Source organism: Manacus vitellinus, unplaced genomic scaffold, assembly GCF_001715985.3.
Source record: "Manacus vitellinus isolate BGI_N305 unplaced genomic scaffold, ASM171598v3 scaffold_29_pilon, whole genome shotgun sequence".
NCBI classification, from domain to species: domain Eukaryota; kingdom Metazoa; phylum Chordata; class Aves; order Passeriformes; family Pipridae; genus Manacus; species Manacus vitellinus.
Window position 1 is genome coordinate 9,395,699 of NW_021940207.1, and position 23,563 is coordinate 9,419,261.

At 41.5% G+C, this 23,563-nt stretch overlaps 1 protein-coding gene across 1 annotated transcript in view; it reads left to right on the forward strand.

Moving 5' to 3' along the window:
* The window catches only part of PID1 (phosphotyrosine interaction domain containing 1), a 74,650-nt gene extending 64,153 nt beyond the window's left edge, over positions 1-10,497 (forward strand). Inside the window, exon 3 of the mRNA XM_018074845.1 lies at positions 8,523-10,497. Within this exon, the coding sequence (XP_017930334.1) occupies positions 8,523-8,999 (477 nt within the window). The 3' untranslated portion in view covers positions 9,000-10,497. The remainder of the gene's footprint in view (positions 1-8,522) is intronic.
* Positions 10,498-23,563: the final 13,066 nt, after the last annotated feature.

Sequence of the window (23,563 nt, forward strand, 5' to 3'; positions counted from 1 at the left end):
TGAAAAGCCTGGATCGTTGTGTTTCTCAGGGTTGTCTTTCTAAAGGAGAGGTTTGCTTGCTACCTTATTTACCCCACACTGGCTATTTGGCCTGTGGACTCAGTGGGCTTTTTCTTGTTGGCTTTTGTTCCTCTCAGAGCTTATAAATTAAGCTGTCAAGGGTAACTTTTTGTCTTTCGGTACATTTATTTACTAAATCTTAAGCTTGCCAAATGTAGATGGGTTTTCCCCTCTCCTTTGCAGGCAGTGGGATTGCTGTTGGTAATGAGGCTGATCACACAGGGTAAGGCAGACTCCACTCCTGTGGGCATGGCAGAGGTTTTTGTCTTCTGTTCCCCTCCCCAAGTGGCCTTAGTGGGAGGCCTGTCAGAGCTCTGCTCTGGAAGGATGAGAGGTTTATTTGGCCATGAAGAGGGGCTCTGGGATTTCTGTGTGATTGTGGGTGTCTCACTCAGAGCTGGGACAGGATCTCAGAGATGTGCCCTGTGCTTTGATGTCCATTGTCTGCAGTCCCTGGGGTGTTTGTCCTGCATGGTGTCTGAGGAGTGAGGGGTTCTTCATGGGTGAGCTCTGCCCTCAAAAAAACCACCAATGCCTGAGATGCTGCCCTGGCAGATGTGGGACTGGGCATTGGGACACCCACCCTGGGCCACAGTAACTCTCCTGCTGCCATGTTAAAGAGCTTTCCTAGAGGCTATCTCAGGAGCAGCAGCAGTGAAACTGGTAATGTGTCTTTCTTTTACTGGGAATGAGCATTTTTCAAGGAAAGGTATTTTCACAGTGCCCCAACTCTTCCTTCTCCTTCACCTGTTACAGCTACCTGGAAGCATGGAGGCTGTAAAACCTGAAAGGACAATGATGGGCTAAAAATAACTGGAGCTCTTGCGTCCTTCAAAGACATTTAGTTGGAGAATTATATCCAAAGTGATTATCACTTTACACCTTACTTGTGTGGTGAACCCTTCCAGGGAGGGAGCTAAGGCAGGATCTGCTGCACAGTCACAGCTGAGAACACATGGGAAAGTAAAGGCACCTGTGAAGGGCTGCTGTGAGTGTGGCGTGGGGACAGATGGACAGAGCAGTTGCTGCCCAGCGGTTGTTTTTCCTTAGGAGTTCTGAAGATGTAAAGAGTTGAATGCACATCTTGCTGAGCTTGTTTATTGTTTTTGTTTTTGAGGGGGAATTTTAGCATTGTTTTAAGACCTGGGTTCAGCTTCGTTCCCATTAAAGGAGTCAGATGCTGGCTGTTGACTTAACTGCTGAAGAGGTACTAACGCTTCCAGCTTTTTCTGGAGCTACTCTTTGATTCCTTGGAATAAATCAGACCTCAACTACTGATCTTTTTTTCTCTCCCTCCTAATCCAGTGGGCAGCTGTCAGAGTTGATGGTTATTTTCCATTAAACATTCACCCAGTTCAGTCTGTTCTCCCTCTGAATTTTGTCTGAAAAATAAAACACTTTTTCACATATTTCTGTAAGCCACATTACTACATTTACTGAGTATTTCTGTGTGCTGAGGAGCTCTGCTGTTCCCACAAAGACCCTCGTGTTTGTGCTGTGAAGGCTTTGGCTGGACATGGGCAGTGTGGGTGAGGAAACAGTGACAGGCAAAGAGAAACTGTGCAGCCTTTTTTCTTAACTGAGTTATTTTTTTGGATCTTAAGCAAATGTTTCTTGAATGCAGTTCACGGTATTTGCTCAGTGATCCAATGGAATGTCTGGGATATTTTTGTTTTTTTTTTTTTTCTCCAGGGCCAAAAAGCAGGTTTTGGCACTAAATCCCAAAGTTGCCAGTCTGGGGCTGAGTCACTGCACTTTAGGGTGAGGAGAGCTAAGCTGGTGCAGTGGCGTGGTGAGACAGGCACCCTGGCCAGCACAGAGTGCTCCTGCTGTGCCTAGAGCTGGATGTGTTAATTAATGATGTTGAAAATGACACTACAGCTAGATCTGGGTTTACTGAAATGAAAGCTGTGCCAGGACTTACCGAGCTGCTGGGCAGCATGCTGCAGGCCTGTCCCACTCGTATCCCAACTGTACTGTGGATAAAAAAAATCCAGTTTTAGCACTCAAATCTGTGTGACCCTCTGGTGAACCCTGCTTTGCCCCAACTACCCAGCACAGGAGGCACAGTGGGCTTTGGGCATTCTGTCATTGCAGGGAGGCCTGAGCACAGGTTTCCTGAGTAGCAGCTTCTTGCAGTGTTTTCCAGACCTCATGATGATGTGGAGATGAAGCTTGCTGTGTTCTGGCCTCAACAATACAGTGTGGAGTCTGGGTGAAGCTTGGACTTCCTCATCCTGCATCTGCTTTTGTATTACAAACCCAGAGAGTGTCTGTGTGCTTGTGTTCCAGCTGCAATCTATCATAAGACATGCACACATCCTCCCAAACTTGCTTTTGGCCACTCTTCTTCAAATCTCCTCTGTATTCCTCTTAAATACTTCTGTGAGTTTACTTAATCTTTAGACTGGTGGAATCACCATCCCTGGAGGTGTTTGGTCTTGGATCTGGTGCTGGGTGATGTGATTTAGTGGTTTAGGTGTTACAGTGGTAGTGCTGAGTGGAAAGTTGGACTGGATGATCTTAAAGGTCTCTTTCAACCTTGATGTTTCCATGATTCTGTGACGGTTTACTTGCTGACTTGTGCATCCTGACACAGACCCTTCCAGTCACTTCTTCATTGCCACATATCCTGAAGTTGCCACAGAAGAAATTCTGTTTTCAGAAAGAAAATATGTCATTAGCTCTGCTTGCCTCACCTTTAAGTGAGGAATATCTTGCTATCTCTATCAGATAGCCAGTTGCACCTAGACCAGATTTTGGGCTAAAGGGATGTTTACTTTAAAACACCGATGGACAAAAGAGACAGTGATCTATTACTAAGATTTGTACAAGATTCAAGATCCTCCAGGGCATCCTGTGGTGACTGCAAGTATGCAGAGTAATACCTCCTGGCTCAAGTTCAGAGCTCTATTTGTTTTATTTTTTTTCATTTTCTTTGTTAATTTTGTTGACAAAGAGCCGTCTTATTTGGTGTGGAAGAAATAATCATATTAAAGAAATAACTAAGGAGTTAATTTTGCATATGGTCTTTTGATCATAGTCTTGAATAGTGCGAGAGCCCAGAGTCCTGTGTGTGTACATGTTCCCATGCCAAGTTGCTGTGCCAAGAGAGCATCTGTCCTCGTGTAATACAGTAATTATGGATCTTTACAACTTGGATCTGCTTTCTTGGAGCAGTGATAGTCTATGGACTGGGAATGGGGAACAGAAGGAGGAAAGGTCATTCAGCTGCCTAACTTTAGTGAGGCTTGTGAGGTAGGAGCAGTATGGACATGTGGTCCATTGAGGAGTTGGATCTGAAGTCAGATAGACACAGGCAGGAGCTGTGACTTCTGAGAAATCATGCTGTGCTAGAAGTGTAAATGTCTGTGGCAGCTGCTATACTGGTGTTTTTGAAGCTGGTAAGTTCTCGAACACAGTTATTAAAAGATATTTTAACTATACGTTATTGGACTGAAGGGGCTGAAAGCAACAAGGTCAAAGTTCTCAGATACTTTTGTGTTTCCAGGATAGTGCATGAAATTATTCATCAATTATTCTTCATGCTCTTTGACATGAGGCATCTCTACATGTCAGATGGGTGTAGCTGTGTTAAAAAAAGGGCAAAGGCACAGTATTTTTCTGTTGAGGACTGTTTTGTCAGATACTGACACTGGTGTTGGCAAGTCTCTAGGGTGAAATAAGGAGCTCTTCAGAACATCTTGGCTTTTACTAAAGGTTTGAATGCTTGCAAGCATAGAAGTGCTGAAACCTCAAGTGTATTTTATGTCATGGTTGTTGACAGTGGCTTGTCAGTGAGTGAAGTTTGCCACAGGAAGGCTGGAAAGAATGTGGATAATTTTTAACATGCACAAGAAATTGTTGTGAGGTGTATCTTCCACAAATTTGTGGGACAGAAGATACGACAGGAAATGCCTTTACTTCTTAAGGTTAACACAGTGGCATTGAACTGGCTTTTGCATTACTTTTCTCCCTTAGAATAGTGTCCAAGGCAAGTAAAGGCTGCAACAACTTGGTCATAATTTACTTGTTACAACCAACCCGTAGCTATTCTGCCTTGAACTGATGCTATAATCATAGAATCATTAAGGTTGGAAAAGACCTCCAAGATCACTGAGTCCAACCTTTGAACACTACCTTGTCAGTTAAACCATGGCATTAAGTGCCCCGACCAGTTGTTTCTTGCCATCACTCCCAGGGATGGTGATTCCACCACTTCCCTGGGCAGCCTGGTCCAATGCTTACCAACCCCAGAGGGGAGGGCCCACAGCTACTGGCCTTACTGTGTATAGGATGACACTTGCTATAGGATATGCCATGCTTTCACAAATAAGTCATTTTCCTGAACCGGTGTTTGCTGCCAAGTGACTTGCAGTGTTTCAGAGGAAGAAAAAGCATTATTCAGTCTTGGTGAACTTTGGCTGGTGGTCAGAGCTGTATTATTACAGATGCAGGTTTCAGCTTTCCCTGTGGCTTTGGCCTGTCTTTGACAATGATTACTCTCTAGTTAGTAAGGCTGTACAGTTGATTCTGTTTAGGCACTTTTCCAGTGTGTGTTTGCATGTGCAATAATAACTGTAACAATAACAACAACAACAACAATAATAAGACTACTGCTACTACTAATGTCTTTTTGTGCCCTTCACGTGTGGTTCTTATGAGTATTAAAGATGAAATTCTGTTTTGGATTTTTTTTTTTGTACTTCCCTGCTGGCTTCACACTGATAAGAGATCAACAATTTTAATGGAAAAGACCACCACTGGGAATTTTTGCCTCAAAATAGTTTTCTTCTCCATCTGATAATGGGAAGAATCATCTGTTCTTTGACCTTTGTTTGGCAGACTTGGAAATTGAAAAGCAAGATGGTTGTACTGTAATACCTTTACTCTAATGATGTGTGTGGTCAGTGGTTTCTGGGCGTTTAAACAAAGGTGGCTACACTGTGAGATGTGTTGAGGTAAGAGCTGAAATGCAGGGAGCACTGCTTGTGGAATAACTGTAACTGAGAGCTCATGGAGAAGTAACCTAAAAGTCCAACTTTTGCTGGTTTTAGTTCATACTGGTACTGTCCCTGCAATTATGCAAATGTTAATGTCTAAGTTAATAAATTGGACAGTTTCAGTAGGATTAATATTTAGTGGATAACATGTAGATGATACTTAATCATGGAGAAAACTTTCTTCTGAACAGGATACAGCTATTTCAGGGTCAAATACCTTTTTGTGGGTCAAATATTTGAAGTGTCTTGCCACCTCCTGTATCCCTGTTCTGTTTTTGTCAGGGGACCATGATGCAATGAAATGTTAGACATCTGTATTCACTGAGAGCTTCAGTGATGCTACTCTTGTCAAATGCTTGTATCTCGACTAGGAAAAAAATAATCATTCGTTTAAAAAGAAACAAAAAATAACGGCACTAGTAGGTGTAGATGTTTCTATGTAAGACACAGTACAGAAGAGACTCTAAAGCAGAGGCTTTGTTTATTCTCTCTCCTGTGAACTGCTTGTTGTAATGGCTAAGCACCTTATAAATATTTATGTATGTGTCCTCAAAGGAAAATCAAATTTATATAATGAAAATGCAAAGTGGTGTTAAAAGAAGTAACTTTCCAAAGGTTCCTATACAGTTGCACTGTGATAAAACTGGAACAGTAAATCAGACTAGTATATCCCCTTTTTGTAAATGAACCATCATCCCATCCTCCTTATTAGTTACTTTTGCATTGGCTACTTTCAGAGTAATTCAGTGCTTTTCTTCTTAAAATAAAAATACTTTACTTTAAGGAAATACATTATTTTTTGCAACTTCACCCTTAAGCAGGCCACACATGGATTGATGGCCAGCAGGGGTTTGCAGTTAGTGTCTGCAAAGGAACAGAGAAGAACATTAAATTCAATTTATGCTGCTGTGTGACAACTTGCTCTGATCTTGCTCCTCAGCTGCTGGAGGTGTCACGAGCATCACTTGGGAGTTACCTGTGCTCAGAAGCTGATGCTGTGTGCTGGGGTGGATTAGAGAATGTTGCTCAGCAGTGCTGACTGCCTGGGAAGGCCTGTAGTAATGCTGCCTAACTGGGATGGGGCTGCCTTAGCTTTCCTCTCCTCTTCCAACCCTCATGCTGCTGCTCAGGGCAGCTCACATGCTGTCAGCAGCTTCCTCTTTAGGGCAAGCCAGTAATGGAACAATTCCCTGCATGGACTGCTGTGCACTCATGAGAGGTGCTTATTTCTGTGGGCTCCAACTGACACTGGTCTTCTATGAACAGTGACTGGGGGACAAAATGCTGCAGTGGTGGCAGCTCACTCCTGCAGCCAGGGGTTCAAGGCTGTCTTTGGGCAGTGACAAAGTGTATGAGCAAGAGGATATTTTTCTGTTTCTCAGAGTTTAAAGCCTTTGTGCAAATCTCTTTGAAGTCAGTGAAGGACTTGTGTTGTTGCAATGGGCTTTGAATTTGACCCCAAGTGTCAATTTACAGTATGTGTTTTGTTTTTTGTTAGTTGACTTGTGAATATGAAACAATGCTGAGCAAACCTTTGGAATATATTGAATTCACCATTCAAACACAATATATTGGAGAATATATTGAATGTGCAGATTTGCCCAATGATCTTGATCTGTTCAAAGCAATATGACTGTGGATATATGTTGAAGTACCCTCCAGTATATTGCAGACACATTCCTCTTTGGTCCTGTGTGTGCTGTTTGTATGTGTTTAGTTGGCACTGTGAGCTCTGAGGTTTTCTTTTAAGTTATTCTACAGTACTTGAGGGAACTCAACTCTCATCACTAATAAAATAAAAAAAGGCAAACCACTGGTAGGTCTTGCCTTGTTAACTGTTCTAGCTGTTGTGTTTCCCACTGTTCAAAAAAAAAAACCATAAAGCTTTATAAGATTTAGCATATTTCCTGTGCAAAGCATGAATATTTATAGTCAAAGAATAAGACTTCCCATTTTGAAATGTCAGTGCTATGAAATTGCTTTTTTGGCAGGCATGATTAAGCCACACAGATTTCCAATAAAGTTTTGTAAGCTTTTTCCTTAATTATAGCTTAATTTAGGTCTCTGAGTTTAACAAAACCTATGAAGCTTGCAGCAAAATATTTTTCTTGTGGAAAATTTTGTTTGCATGGATTACAAATCCTGTATTTCTTGTGGTTATGATTTTTTAAATGTGCTTAAATGTGAAAATTCCATATTTTTTTCTCTACATTTCTTAATGCATTTACAACAATAAAATAACTGATACTGTGTGCTTAATACAGAATTTTGAAGAAATTAGTTTGTAAAGTGTATGTGATTAATTTTTCGCTCCAAACACCTTGAGTAAAATGTACTGGAGGTTATAAGACATTAAGCAAGAGGCACAAGGTTCTGTCTCAGGCAGTTACTTCTGCAAGACACAAATAAGAAGCAATTTTGCTTTCATATAGTTGTTCTTAAATGCACCATTCTGACAACAGCGATAAATGGAATAATCTGCATAATTGTATTTGTGTGCCATTGACCTGTCTTTTCTAGAGAAAATCCCCTTTTCCCCGATCAAATAATCTCCCATTCAACTGTAAGTGAAAGGAATCCTTATTAGCAGCTGCACAGATTTAGGGGAATATTTCTGCACAGGCTTAACACAGAATTTTGATATGGACTTCTCAGTGAATTTGATATTTGGTGAACAAAATACAGTAAGGGCACTAAAACCACCTTGCTTTCCTGTGCTGTTTGGGATTTCATTTTCTCAAAAGAGCTAGACAGAAAAGCAGAGAGATGATATGATTAAACTAAGGTAGATCTATTACTAGATTTTTTTAACAGCATGTTTTTTAAATTGATGTAATAAATGTCTCAGCCCTCTTTCAAAGATAGAGTTTTGAACAGCTTTGAGCTATTCCTGGCTTAATACTTAAGTAGAAACAGCAGAAACGGTGGAAAAACAGGATCATTTTGAAAAAAACCCACACATTCAAACTGTTTAAATCCTCTTCTGTGATCATGCTTTTCTGACCCCCTACAGCCTTGCATTATCAAACTGAGAATGTCTCCATCTCCCTAATAGTAATGTTCAAAATATGATGCAAATAAATCATCTGAATAAAGTAGGGAGGAAAAAACAGCTACCTGGGGCCTGCTCCACCAACACTTGCACTTGCAAACATGAACTTAGAGGCAGTCAGGGGCTCTAAAGGTGGGCTTTCTGGGGGAGCTGACAAAAGTGAAATCCCTTGAAACTCAGACACTGGCCATTTTTAACTTCTGTGTTTGAATGGTGAATTCAGCGTCTGGAAAGCAAATATTTGGAGAGCAGTTTGAAAACTGTTTTACTGAAAGTGAAGGGGAGTCAGGGGTGTTTTCAAGGGGAGGGGGGATGTTTTTATTTTCCAGTAAAGTTCCCTAGGATGGCAGAAAGTAACACCCAAGTCTGCCATCTGTGTTTTCACCTATCTTTGCTCTTCTTTGCAGGTTACATATTTGGGTAAGGTTTCCACAACAGGAATGCAATTTTTGTCAGGCTGCACAGAGAAACCAGTCATTGAATTATGGAAGAAGCACACGCTCACCAGGGAGGATGTTTACCCAGCTAATGCCCTTCTGGAAATTCGCCCTTTCCAAGTCTGGCTGCACCATCTGGACCTCAAAGGTGAGGCGACAGTCCACATGGATACCTTTCAGGTAGCACGTATAGCCTACTGCACTGCTGACCACAACATCAGCCCAAACATCTTTGCTTGGGTCTATCGGGAGATCAACGATGACTTGTCCTACCAGATGGACTGCCATGCTGTAGAGTGTGAGAGCAAGCTGGAGGCCAAGAAGCTGGCCCATGCCATGATGGAGGCCTTTAAGAAGACTTTTCACAGCATGAAAAGTGATGGCCGGATCCACAGGAACAGCTCGTCAGAGGAAGTGTCTCATGAATTTGAATCTGACGATGGCTGACTGGACTCATTCACGGTTCAGCAGAGGCAGAAACGGCTTAGGGAATGAGAGCTCATAGAAGAATAAGCAACAATTGAAACAGGGGAATGAAAGGACTGCCAAACGCTTGTCTGACCAGCTTTTTAAATCAAAAGAGCAATTTGGTACCTACAGATTACGCATCATTAAAGTAATCATGTTACATTGAAATCTGCTGCTGTTGTAAAAGTGAGGAAAAATATCTCTCCCCCGTCTCTCCCACCCACTCATTGCTGCCCCTTTCTCATCTCTGTAGTTCAGGTGCATACCATGAAGTACAGTCATTCCTGTTTTTCTTATAAGACTGGTCAGGTAATTTTATTAGTTGCTTCTTTGGCATTCCTAGCTGCAGGCTGATGCTGATGCACAAGAGCAAGTAGACCTGGAAAGCCCTAATGGTTCCCGAAGAATCTTTCTCCACAATGCATCACAAAAATCTTTTGACCGTACGTAGGCTAAGACAGCCATACATAGCCTTTTAGACTAATGGCCTGGCATTCTGCAGTTAATTCACATTTCACAGATAAAAATGAAAGATGCTTGTATGTACACATTATATCATATGCTATCCTTTATTTTATTCATTGTACCTATTTTCTTAATATACCTGCTGCCACATCTTTCACCCAACACCAGTAGTTGCAGTTTCAGACTGTGTACTGCAGGATACCAAAAAGGGGTGGGCAAAAATACTCCCCAATGGCTGGGGGTACAGCAAGTCAGCACTGCTATCTGTGCATTTTCCTACCCTGATGTGCTCCACAGGAGGGGGGGCCCACTGGGAGTAGTTGAGGGACACTTGGGTCTGTCAGTGTTTGAACTGTGACTTCTCATCAACCTCAGGTCTGAAGTGCCACGAGCACGGGAGCCACGAGTCCGTGTTACCGGACATTGCTGGTCAAGTGGCCCTGCTGGGATGGAGCTGGCAGTGTCTCATCACACAGCCAGGGCTGTGTTACTGTAAAGATCAAAGGAAATGGTCCCTTAGGAGCCAGGTTTGAACATCTGTTCTGGTTGAGAACCTCATGTTAAGATTCCCGTATCTTTCCTTGTTCGCAGATATGCAGTCATACCTTTCTTAAATGCAGATGTTTAATAAAACTCAAATAAAAGGAAAAACTTGTTTCACTTGATATTTTTTAAGGCTGAGAGCAGATCAATAGTTCGCAGGTAACTCTGCTCCTTTGTACGACTTTGTTTGTAATTATGGTAATGTTAGGGGCACTAGGGCACCTTACAGAAGCCTTAAAAGAAAGCTAATCCAAGCAGATAGCTCTGTGTCTGTGTTTTGTGCATCTACGTGTTTGTATGTGAGAGTGTTTGTGCTAGTCCAGTAGTAAAGCATGTACATTGTGCATGGAGATGTATTGAGGAGGGCCCACACCTCTTGAAAATATGCTTGTTGCTTTATAATGTATGTAAACTGTTCTCCAGCATAAATGCATTCATACTTTAATAAAAAAAAAAGTTTTGAGTTAAACTCTTTTAGTTTTAAGCTGTCTTTCCAGTGTAATCTCTGTGGTTTTATGTGTGTGGGGTTTGTATTCATTTTGTTTAGTGGAATGAAAATGTTAATTTATTTCCATTTAAGTATTACATCAGTATTCATGAGAATTACCATTAGCATTCTAAAATTATTTTCTTTTAAATATTTAGGTTAATTATTGCTGTAAGGTTTTGTTTTGGGGTTTGAGTGTTTTTGTTTGGCTTTTTTGTGTGTTTTTTGTTCTGTGTTTTTTTTTTTTTTTTACTTTGTTGAGGGTGGACATGATCTATAATTTTTGTTTATTAGGATGATGCAGTGATACCACCCCCTCCCACCACCTGACTAGTTGAAATGAGCTCTGCTGAGTGGGAGCAGTCACCTGCTGGGGTGGGTTAAGCAAGGAATACCTTTGTTGACAGTTTTGGTTTTGTCTTTTCTCATACATGACAGTCTACATTTCTGTTTTACAGATGTACTGATTTACAGTGGGTTGGGGAGTGCTCAGAAAGGATATTTGATATTGTGGTGTCTGCAATAATTCCTCATCAATTGGAGGCTATGGATTACATGAGAATTTTGTATGATAAAAATAAAATATGAAGGAGAACATTCTAGTCCTTTTTATTGGAAAGTCAGACCCTTTGAAACATGAACCAGCTATTTTCTAAGGGTTCAAACATGCAAGGGAATATGAGGGAATGTGAACTGCAGTTTGTCTTAGAAAACATGAAATTTGAAAAATAATCAGTATCATGAGTTTGGATCCTTAGATAATATGGAATTCATGCCAAATCTCTCTGCATTATCAATACCAAATGTGTGATGCCATTTGCATGAAGGAGAAAAGCTTTCAGTCCTGAATTGCAAGCATAGCAGTTATCGCTGATTATCGGTTGCCAGTAGATACTGGAATGAAACATCAAGTTAAACTTTTCCTTCAATTAATCTGTTGGAAAAGAAAAATCATGAAGTTTCCATCAGAAGTCACTTCCAGTTGGCTAGAGGCTTTTCTGTTCAACTACAAAGAGCCCAGTTTTGGATCTCACTGCATCCCGCTGTGGGTTGATGAGTTCCTTCAGTGTCAGCCAGGAAAACATGTAAAGGATTTCTTTTCCTCTTCTGCTTGTAGGGAAGAGTGGAAAAGTTTTGAATATCTAAGTGTGTTATTAGAAGTGTGAAAAATGTAGGGAGCATTTTGATCTTTACACCTTGACATCCCTATGTAACGTCACTGGGGTTATGTCAAAGTGATTTTCATAATTTTTCTAACTACCTTAAGAAAGAGAAAGTAAGTGTTACTCCATATAGAGTAAGTTTGTTCAGTTTTCAATCTCTGAAATCTGAATTTCCTTTGTACCTACCAAATCTTCTCTGGAACTGTGAGTATATGGTTGCTCAGGAACAGTTTTGCTATGGGGAGGGCAACACTGCACTGGCAAGCACAGATTGCATGAGAATTGCTTAGATGTGCGTGGGGTTTTAGCCCACGGGGATGGAGAAAGGCAGAGACTCATGTCTTTCATGTTTTAAACTCAAAAGCCCCTAAGAACAGCTGAATGTTTTGTTTAAAAAAAAAAAAGGGAAAAGAAAAAGAAACAACCCAAAACACAACCAAACAAAAGAACCCCTCTGCAGCTGGTTTCACTCCCTAGCTTTCCAGTAGTGAGTGACTTCATTTTTACATGAAAAAGGGTTTTGCCAATTAATTGCTTTTAATTTTCCTAAAACCTACAAATAAATAGCATGTGACTGAGATAAAGAGGCAATCCCATATCAGTCTCTTAGAAAACTTTACATATATATGTTATTCTTGCAAGTTTTGAGACTTCAATATCAGTGAATTCACATTTAATTTTATTTGAATTGTAAGGTTCTCTGTTTGTCTGTATACACATATATATGTACACATGTACACACACACAGATCTTGAAACATGTTACTTGTTAAATATTTTCTGTCTGATGGACATATGTAACAGTAGGCATATATGTGAAGGCCATCTTGCATGTTAGTCCTGATATAAATGGTTTACTTAATAAAAATTTTTTTGTTAGTGGGAAGCAAATTAACTTGTCTATCTACATGCAAAATTTGATGTACTGTATGCATTATTTACCATTTACCACTAGAGCTCTCCCTTCCATGCCCAATTAGCTGCTGTAAGAATGATGTATGATTGGGCTCAGTTTTCCCTGTGGCAGTGAATTATTAATTTGTGTGTAATTGGGAAGTGGTATCTTGAATGTCTGATTGTTATCCTGTAGACTGGAGTGTCCAGTCTGCCAAGAGTTTACAGTAAGAGAACATATCCTTTCCTGACAATAGGGACACTCATTATACCTTTTTCCTAATGTAATTTTAAACAGATACAGGGGATTTTTAAAAGCTCCTTTTTTGTTTAATTCCATTGAAATGCTTCCTCTCGTTCATTGTACCATTGATCATCTTTGGCTGGGGAAAATAGGTGTTGTTCCTCCCCCTCCCAGGGCCCAGACACTTGTGCCCCTGTGGCTGCACCCACAGGACGTCTGTGTGCCTGTGTCAGGGGCATGGCATGATGCTTGCAGGATGCTGGGCTGGGATGGAGGAGTTGCTGATACCTGTGGGAGAGTGTAAGACAGTTGGATTCAGCTGTTGGTTTGGATTTTTATAGCTAAGTTGTACAGGCTAAGCTTGAAGTTTGGGAAGACCTCTCTTGTGTGGCAGTAATTCATTGTAAGTGCCATGAGAATTTCTTCAGTTAGGATTGCAATTAATTTTGGTGAGGGCTGTTAAAGAAGATACAATAATTCGTTGAAAATAGTTGTGTGTTTGGAGAGATGTTATCCTGTCTGCTGCAGTGCCTTCCTTGAAAAAGGGTTGTGAAATATGTTGGAAGCACAGATGTGATGCACATGCTGAGTCTGTCCTGCAAATGGGTGAATGCTGCAGGCTGGTAGAGCTGTGGGGAGGGGTGGGAGGACACAGCAAGGCCCCAGCCAACAGGGACATGTGTGTCTACAGGATAATGGAGATGGCCAGGCTGAGATTTTTGGTATCTGAGCATGAACTGGAGACGTGAAAAATGGGGAGTAGTTCATCTTTCTCTGAAAGGCTTCCCCAGACTGAACAGTTCAGGGAAGATTGAGGAGTGAGGATAAGCTGTTGGAGAGCTTTTTCAGTTTAGTTCAGCAGAGATCCCTGGCACAGTTGTGTTCTAAGAAAGTCTTCTCTGGAATGTGATGTGCTCAGCTCCCACAGTGGTGATGGGGTTAGGGATGCTCTGGTGTGGCCAGTGCCCGGGGGTGGTTGGGTTTGTGTGGATTGGACCCTGCCCAGTGCTGGGACTTCACAGGGTGGTGCAGCAGCAGAGGGTTGCTGCCTTCATGTGGGACGTGCCAGCAGCAAGGTGCTTGATGGGCTCCTCGGGTGGCACCAACTCTGTCCGTTCTCCTTTTCCATCAGATGGTTGATTTCCTTTGCTGAAAGAGAAGCTTCAAATCCTGCATCTCAGCAAGAAATTAGCATTGCTGCAAGTTCTTTTCAGAAAAACTGGAAGCAGAAGATCAGGTTGCTAATGCACAATTGAGGAAGTGTTAAAAATGCTCAAAGTAACAATCTCTATCTACTGAACAGCCTTTGGGAATGCATTTGAAGATAATCCTCACACTGTGCTGACGGCATGGGAGCATTTTAGAAATAGGTCCTGTAGGCAGTGGGTGTGATTTCCAGTTATTGCTAGAAAGATGGGAGCAAGGTGTTTGTTTTGGTTTCTTTAATGTCTCTGGTGGAAGGTGTACGTGAAAAGGCTGTTAATGTTTTCTCATGAGGAGAAAACTGCTCACAGTGACTCATGCTTACCTTGGCAAGGTGAAAACACCTGTTGAAAATATGCCATTAGAGATAGTTCAGCTTTGATGGCAAAGGAGTGACTCTTAGTTACTGTACACGTTGCATGGTGCAGAATCAGTGTGTCCCTTTACTAGGGGGCTGTTACTGTGCAGACTGCAGCATCTCTCCTGATTTCTCAATCAGAATGGGAAGATAGTGCTAGGTGATAACTTTTATCTATTGTGTTTGATTTGCATTGTGCTTTACATTCTCTGTTATTTTCCTGTAAATTGTATTGCTCTTGGAAAGAGAGGAAACATTATTATCCTATGAATAATGCATCATGTCACTGGTATGTTTTTTGATGGGAAGTATAGATTTTCTGAGAACGATGGACAGGAGTGGATTTCATTCTTAGAAAGTAAATTGTAATTTTATACAGTTGATATGGGTCATGTGCATGTGAAAAATTAGTTATTTCTATTTCAGGTTAGTTATCTCAAATTAGATACCTCTCATTTAGAGAGTAGAAATAGTTTTAGGCATAATTACTGAGGATATAATTAATCAAGGTTTTCTTGCACAGTTGGGTTAAATTGTTGTGGCTGAGTGCTCAGTACCATGCCGGTGCTCCCTGGCTCAGTCTCATCTTTAATGGATTCCAGATCTGGTGGTTTCAAGTAACAGCAGCTTTTCCAGATCCCAAGACAATAATGAAATACGCAGAGGAACTTCAAAGGAAACTCCTCTAGAAAGGAAAAATGAGGTTAAATGATGATAGTCAACTGTGGGATATTTTTGTATTCGTAAAATATGTCAGACTTATTCCAGTGCAGAAACAGGTGAAATCTGAAACTGTGCTTGACTAATAGCCCATGCTTCACATCTACCCAGGCTCCCCTAACTGGTTTAGGACCTGATTCTCTCTGGGGCTTTCAGGTACATTTCTTTGTGTCTTTTTCAGTCGGCTCTGGCCACACAAAGAAAAGGCATTTGTGCCTCCCTTCCCTGTTTCTAATAGTCTTTGCTATTCAGTAGCAAAGGAGTAGCCTGGGATGAGCTGGACACAGGTCTGCTTTGAGAGGAGCTGTGGAATCCCTACACCCACTCCTCTGACCCAACTCGGCCACCCTGCTCTGCCTGTCCCTGGTGTCCCTATGAAGAGGTCACTGTCACTTCCAATGAGCTCTGCTCTTCTCCCTGGGCCATTGCAGTGTCTTCTGCAGGTAGTGTGCTCCGATTAATTTTGTGTGACCTGTCAGAAAAATACATTATTCCCTGCCAGGGCTGTAGAAGTGTATATATGGTAATGCATTGGGCTGTGCTGAGTAGAGAGGGAAAGGCTCCTTCCTTCAGTTTGCAGAAGTTTAAACAACAATAATTGCCCAGTGTTTACTAATTGACTCATTACAGATCTCTGCTGGTGTACCTCTAGTCTTTACTGTCTCAGGTCATTGATGTCTTGATGTCAGGATGATGAGACTGGTGGGCATGGAACAGGTGGTCCTGGTTGGCTCACGTGTCTCTGGGGCATCAGTCACCAGTGGGCACATGGGAAGACACAGGGGCAGTCCTGTCCTCGCTGGCTGTGGGCTGCTCTCAGCTTGGCCAAGCCCTGGGCTGGCTGACAGCACCTCATCTGTTTGCAGGACGAAGTGATGCCGAATTGTGCTGAGCTTTCCTAAGGCAGCACAGTCTCATGCAGCAGGTCACAGCATTCCCTGTGCCTTACTTACAGAAATCCTAATTTATGCCATTAGAAAGGTTAAGAAAGAAGAGTTTCAGCACAGTTTGCCTTTTGCCTGCACGCTGCAGTGGGTCTCAGCTAATTCAGCAGCAGTGGTTTGTTCTGCTTGAAATCCTGGAGAATGGCTCCTCTCCTGAGGTATTTCTTCTGACTTAATTGCCAAGTTATAGTGAAATATGAGGTTCGTTGTTGTCTGCTGGAGCACTGGGGATTCTGTTTTGTTGGCACATTTTTCATGACCTCGTGTCAGCAGCATAACTAGGCTATGAGATAATTTGTATGCTTTAGATGAGCAGCTGTGTGCATCTTAGCTGGAGAGAGAAATAAGTGTGATCAATTCAGTGGAGTTAATCAGGTAAAACAGAGAATTAACTCTAATCTTGCAGATTAAGTGATGTCAGACCATGCAAGATGTATGTAAATTTCATGCAGGTGGAAATCAAAATGGTCTGAAGTGGTATATACCCTGATTTAATAGAAAGGAGAGAAACAATAGCTGCAAGCATGGAAAAAAAATCTACAACCATTCAGTAGCTGAAAAGGGTGGTGTTGTATCCTTTTTTGCCTGTGATGCTTCGATTCAGCAATAGCTTTCCACTAATTTCCAATTTAAATTTTGTGATCATAAGGAAGGAGGATGCTCGTCCTTCTGCTGTTGCAGGTGCCACACAGTTACCACAGGGTTTTGGAAGCTATTGAATTTACTGACATTTTGTTGGCAACAGGGCTGAGGATTAGGAAAACCAGAAGCAGCAGACTTGCCATGCTGTCTGGTAATCCTTAAACTGCATCTCCTGTGGCAAATGTGTGAATTGCTTCAAGGAACAATGGAGGACAGATTCTGCACTGGCTTTTGCCCTGCAGAAGCCTCTCTGCATGGCAGGTAACTGATGCTTTGGCATTAGACCTGGACTCTGAAATATTACCCTGAAGAGAGAATTGTTAGACATTAGCTCTGTCCCGGTAATCAAAGCATTTTTCTTATGTATTTCTGATAAAACTAAATGATTGTAGTTTTAGTGTGTAATATTTAGGTAGAGAAGTCTGGTCTTATCTGTTTTCTGGAAAACTGGAAATTACCTTGAGAAAAAAAAGATTTAGGGCTATTTATAATTTGTAATTAGGAAGAACAGCAAAAGCGTGCTATTAAACCTGCTTTTATTGAGTTTTATTGAATTACAGCGTGTCATCCTGGGCATCCATGACAGCTCACACAGTTTGGGTGCTTCTGTGGAGGAGAGTGAAAAATACAAGCAAAAAAGCTGCTCTAGTTTATTATAACAATGTAATTATTGTAGCTAATAGTGTATGATGAGATGTTACCTCACCAGGTCTTTCTGCCTTGTGCTCCCAGAGGAGAGAAACATAGTGGGGGAGGCCAGCTCCCTGTCCACCCACCAGAGGTGATGAGATAGGAGATGGCTCCACTGTCAAATCTAAGCCATAGATTTGACAAATCATCATAAATGGCTTGGTTGAAGAAACCTTAAATATCATCTCATTGCAACCTGCCTGCCTTGGGCAGGGATGCCACCCACTAGACCAGGTTGCTCAGGGCCCCATCCAACCTGGCCTTGAACACTTCCAAGGCTGGCACATCCACAGCTTCTCTGGGCAACCTGTACCAGGGCCTCCACCACCCTCACAGTAAAGAATTTCTTTCTAACATCTAATCTAAGTCTCTCCTCTTTTAGATAAAACCATTCCCCCTTGTCCTATCGCTATCTACATGTGTAAAAAGTTTCTCTCCTTGTTTTTCATCAGCTCTCTTTAAGTACTGGGAGGCTGCAGTGAGGTCTTCCAAGAGCCTTCCCCAGGCTCATTACCTTGAGGAAATGGAGAGTGGTCATTGCATTAGCATGTTGTTATGTACTTGAAAATTTACATGGGATCGTCACATCATGAATGTTTTTAAACCAAGTAGAGATTGCAAGATTGTGTCCAACAGAGTAATAAATGAACATGTGGTAATAGAGAGCACATCTCAGGGGAAAACCAGCAGAAATTAAAGGCTCCATTCCTCAAAAATATCACTGCCCAGTTCTTGTTTGTTGGTACCTGTTTCTAAATTCAAGGAGGCCCACTGTGAAGTGTTCAGATAGAAAATCTCATGATGCAAGCAAAAGAAAAGGAGTTTAATGACTGCTGCATGTTCTACATTCCATAATTTTATCGGTAGGCTCTCAGACTTCCAGAAATTGCTCTGAAATTGGCAGCCCAGACTTAATATCTTCTTCCATTTTGCCATCACATGCAATTTTAGTTCTCAAGTGACTCCAATTTTAAACTCCCAGTGATTTAAACAGCTACATTGTGCAAAGGCTGCATTGAGGACATGCTTTTGTAATCAAGCAGCCGAACTCTAAATTTTATGGTGTGATGGTTACTGTGCCCCATTCAAACTATGCCCCATTACACAGAAGTGCATTCCTTTGATTTTACCAAAGAGACCATAAATATGACAAAAAGCATAGCTGGAAAACATGATTTCATGCCTGGATTTTTCAGCTACTGCAAAGAATAAATGAAGTGGTCTCTGAAAGAGGCATATCTTTGCAGCGAATTATGCTTGTATCATTTGAATGGCTAGCAGAGCTCATCAGTGAGATTACCAGAAAATACATGCCTGCTACAACATTTAGAGAAACAGGGAACTCAGATTTCAAATTGAAATAATAAGAATATAACTTATTTCATAAGTTTGATACAGTAGAGACTCAGGGTGTGGGGGGAAGAGATATATTCTCTTGATATAAGAATGTAAAAGATGTTCCATAAATGCATAAATAAAATTAATTGTCAGCAATCACATGCTTGGCAAACTATAAGGCTCATTTGCCTTAAAATTTCTTATTGTATCCTTTCCCTTTGCCCCCAAAGTGATGTAATGTTTTCATCTCTGAAAACCTGGTTTTGAGAAAGATTTGGCTCCAAAATGGAAATCTGCTTTTGATTCAACATTAGAACCTAGTAGACAGCCCCATTTATTTGATCACCGCAGCCTTTCTTCAAAAATGTCCCAGGGTGTGTTGCCAACTGTGACTGGCAGTATATAGCCTGTGTGGTTTCTGTCGGTAATACTAAAGCTTAACCAGGTTCTACCATTAGTTCACCACCAACTTGAAATACCTGAATAAATGCAGTCAAAATTTCAAAATAAAATTGAATAGCTATACTATCTGGCATTACTGAAGGAAAAAATAAAACAGCATGCACAGGTACAATAATTGAGAATTTAATTTGGGTGATTAAGTTTAATACATAATAAAATTTTATAGTAAACATTTTAAATGCTCCTAAAAATATGGAGGCTTATTTGTTCAACGTTTTATAGAAAGGTAGTTATTACAAACAGTTCTATTGGGTAATTTTGTGCTGTGAGTTTTTTATGTAAAGTACTGACTTACATGAAAGTACAAGTGCAAGCCCATGGGCAAGTGGTTTTAGCTGGCATTGGATTAGATCCTGTGGGACAAAGGGCAGGCTTCATGCCAGCTTTAAAAATATAATTGCTCGCTTGCAAACCTCAAATCAAGTATTTTTCTCTGCCGACATATTTGCTTTTAATTTTCAAAAAATAGATATTACTTTCCCTTTCCTCCCTCCCCTTCCCACCTTCATCTTACCTGGTGCTTCCTTGCTTGGTGGACCTGGTGGCCAGGCATGTTCCAACAGCATTTGCTACAGCCAAAGGCAGAACAGTACTGAGCTGGCTCCTGCCCATGTCCCACCAGCCTGCTGTCCTTGGGAGTGCCAGCAATCACCAGTCCTCCCCATGCCACTGCGCTGTCTTGCTCAGGGCAGGGTGGATGCCTTCAGTGACAGAGAGACAAGAGATGGAGAGATGAGCCCTGTCTGAGGTTGCAGTCAGATGGACTGGTGGGTCTGCAGAGCAACAGGGTTAAAGGCTCCTTGCAGCTCTCCGTCCCTGCTTCCTTCTCACAACATCTTTGGATGGGCTGGTGGCCATGCAGGTATCAAGGGACATTTGCAAAGGAGATCAGAAGAAAGGTTTGATTTTGTTAGTCCCACCTCTGATTTTCAGGGCTCAGGTTGATAGCCCACGGACCCCAGTGAAAGCCTGTGAAAAAATGGTCTTCAAGGCACTGGATTTTGGATGTTTCCAGAGATAAGGTAATGACAATAATGCTGGGCTGAAGATTAATGCCTTTCAAAATGTTGAGATAGTAATAGTGATTTCCTGAGTTGTTTCCGTGTTAACCACAGCTTCAAGGCTCCATGTGTTGTGCTTCACCGTCAACTCACTCCAGTGAATCAGAAATGCTTGTCTGGAAGCAGCTTAGGGGTGCCAGGCCTGGGCAGAATGATGCCAGGAGAAAACCCAAGGCAAATTGTGCAATTCTACATTTATGTGAGTATACAGCCAAAAATTCTTGTGTTCACTTCAAGGATAGGAAATACTTTTTTTTTTTTTTCTCAGATGTAAATGTAAGAAGACACAGTAAAATGTAATATGAGTCTCTTCAGTAACTGGGTATTACCCAGGCAGAGCGATGCTCCATTTTGTGCATTGTTGGATCTTTGGAAGTGGCTTGTGCTCCAAGGAAATCTGAATGTTTACATCTTTTTAAACCTACCTACCTCATTAGGGCCATCTGATGTTCTTATTTTCCTATGTCTAATTTATATGTGAACCCTATTAAACTATTGAATGCTAAGATAACATGTGGCAAAGAGTTAATAGGTTATGCACATGCTGTGCAACTTTTTTTAAAATCAGTAGTAAATCTTTAAAGCTGTTAAAATCTGTTTGCTCCCCCATGAAGAATTCTTCACTCTAATACAGTGATAATGGGTAAAATCACCCCATTCTTTCTTGTTCTGACAGTATTTATGCAGCTGAATATATCTCCCTGTGGTTGTGTCTACCCCAAATGGAAAACTTAGCATATCATGGCTGATTTTTATTTCCTTCCTATTGGTTTCCAAGTTCTGCTATGTACTGTCTGTAATAGAGAGCAGTCACTCAATGAGTTGAAATAAAACTGTCAATACTTCTCTTAGAATGGTGCTTGAATTTTGGGCAGATCCTCTACCTTGGTACCAGAGAGACTACAGACTTGCACCAGTAGAAACACTGAAAATCATCCAGAGCATTTGAAAACCTGGTGGTTTGTTAGCAGTTTCTCATGCTCGAAGAGCATCAATACAAGAAATATGGCTTCAAGCACCTGGACACTGATGGGCAACATGTTTTGGGGCAAGACTGGTTCCTGAGGCTGGCTTAGAAAAGATTCCTCATGCCACTGTCCCTATCATCTCCTCAGAGAAAGAAACAGTCCTGCTCACCTTTTTTTGACCATCTTTCCACAGGTATTGGGTTTAGGCCTTCTACTTCCTGCTGAATCAGCAACCCAAGACCATACGAGAACAGGAAAGTCTGGCAGGGCTTTGCTGTACGAGGGTCATTGTTTGGAGGTATATCAATACAGGGCAATCAGCTCTCACAGGTGTAAGTATATACAGCTGGGAATTGGGGCTGAAGGAAAGAGTGTGGTGTCAAGAGAAGAGGAACCTTTTCTGCCAAGGTGGGCACAACCTTTCCTAGCACTTTATCTGCACCTCGTAACTTAAAAGACGAGTGTCAGCAATGGTCTAAATAAATCTGTGTAACACACACCATAGAAACGTGCCAGAATGCTCAGCCAGAAAGAGTTCTTGTATTTAAACTGTTTGAAGCTTCCCTGGGGGTGTCATTTAATGGTGACAACACATCTGTAGTATCTGTGTACTGTTCAGGGGAGTGCTGCATATAGTGCTGTTCTTATGAATATTTAAAAAAACCCCAAAGCACAAAAATTTCAACATAGTCTCCCAAACAGTTTACAAGCCTCTGACTTTAGCAAAACACAGGAATCAATCCTGAAAACTGTAAAATAGTAAAAAAATCTGCTTGGCACAGGTCTATTTAGAGAAGGAAATGAAAGCACTCTAATTTTTAGGACAGTGAAGAATATGGGGGGAAAAAATTAGGGCCATTGAAAGCTGTGGGAGATTAGCACTTCTGAGAAGCAGCTGGTTTATTACAGTTAGGGTTATTACATTAATATTCAGCCCTAAGGCCTACATTTTGTCAGCCTGTAAATAAATCATGTCTGTTGAAAATGCTTTTGCCCAGCAACGGGAGGGTGTCTGGGCACGGAGCTGGTGAACAGCACCCAGCAAAGCCACTGAGGGGCAATGGCCTTACACTCACACCAGAAACCCACCATGGGGTTTTCAAATAGCTCTTCATCACAGATATAAATAAAATCTACTGTCAGGCAGGTAGAAGGTTGCAGTGCCATCAAGGCCACTGCCCCACCTCAGAGAGGCACAGGCACGTGCTGGGGTCTGCACAGCCAGAGCTCTGTGTTCCAGCTCAGCCAGGGCTGTGGCCTTGCTGGCACCACCACTCTCCTTGCCCATGTTTCCAAAAGTATGATCAAACACAAGCAGCCAAATCTTGCCACTCAAGGAAGTGGCAGGCAGGAGCAATATAGCAACATGCTGCCTGCTTTAGGATAAATTAATATGATGTCACTCCAGCTTTTCTGAAAGTTTAAAGGTTCAATAACGTTGCATTCTGCCTTTGCTTGTCCTACTTGCTTTATGTTTCATTGTGTAACTGTTGTAAACCGTACAATTGCCTTACAAGATGTTGATTAGTATGTGATAAAATATTCATCAAAGAAGAGCAGTAAAACAGCAGATCTTCAGAAATATATTGCTTGAAAAGACTTGAAAACAAAGGCAAACGAGAATAATTAATTAACATTAGTAGAATTCTCAAGATAATAGAAACCAGACTTTTGTTCTAAAATCCTATTTGTTCTGTGTCCTACAAACTCAGATTTTAAGAGGTGTGTTTTCACAGCAAACTTAAAGTGCACTGCAGTTTACATTTATGAGGCATAAAACTCAACAGACTTTTTTATGAGTGCCTTTGCGTTTTCAGTCACGAGAATTGTTATATCGTCTTGTTGTGAAATGGAAAGAATTAAGTGATTGTGATGGTGCTACATCCATACACTTACCATGTCTCACTGAGGAGAGGGCTGTGGCTAAAGAACTCCCCATGGATCTGATTCTGATCCCTATGATCAGCACCTGGAGCCACGCGTGGCTTTTACTAAAGGTAAAGGTGGCTTTACCTGCCTGCGGTGACAACTAATGTAGCAGCTCTATAAGCTGGAGCAAGGAGCTGTTTAAGAAACTACCTCAGTTTTCCAAGGGTAGGATCTGAGTCTGCAGCATTAATGGTGTTGTTAAGAAAGTGCAGAGAAAGGACAGGGGAAAAAACCAAAATTGCCAAGATCTGCTGCACCGTTTGGGATGAAGGGTAACAACAAAGAGGGCAGGACACAACCTCTAATTAAATAAACCCTAATAATTGACTCTTTAGGTACCCACAAGGCTGTAAACTATTCCTATTACTAATATTATTATGCCCCAGAGACAAAGAATAAAATGATAGAGGTTAAACAACTCACTTGTATCGAA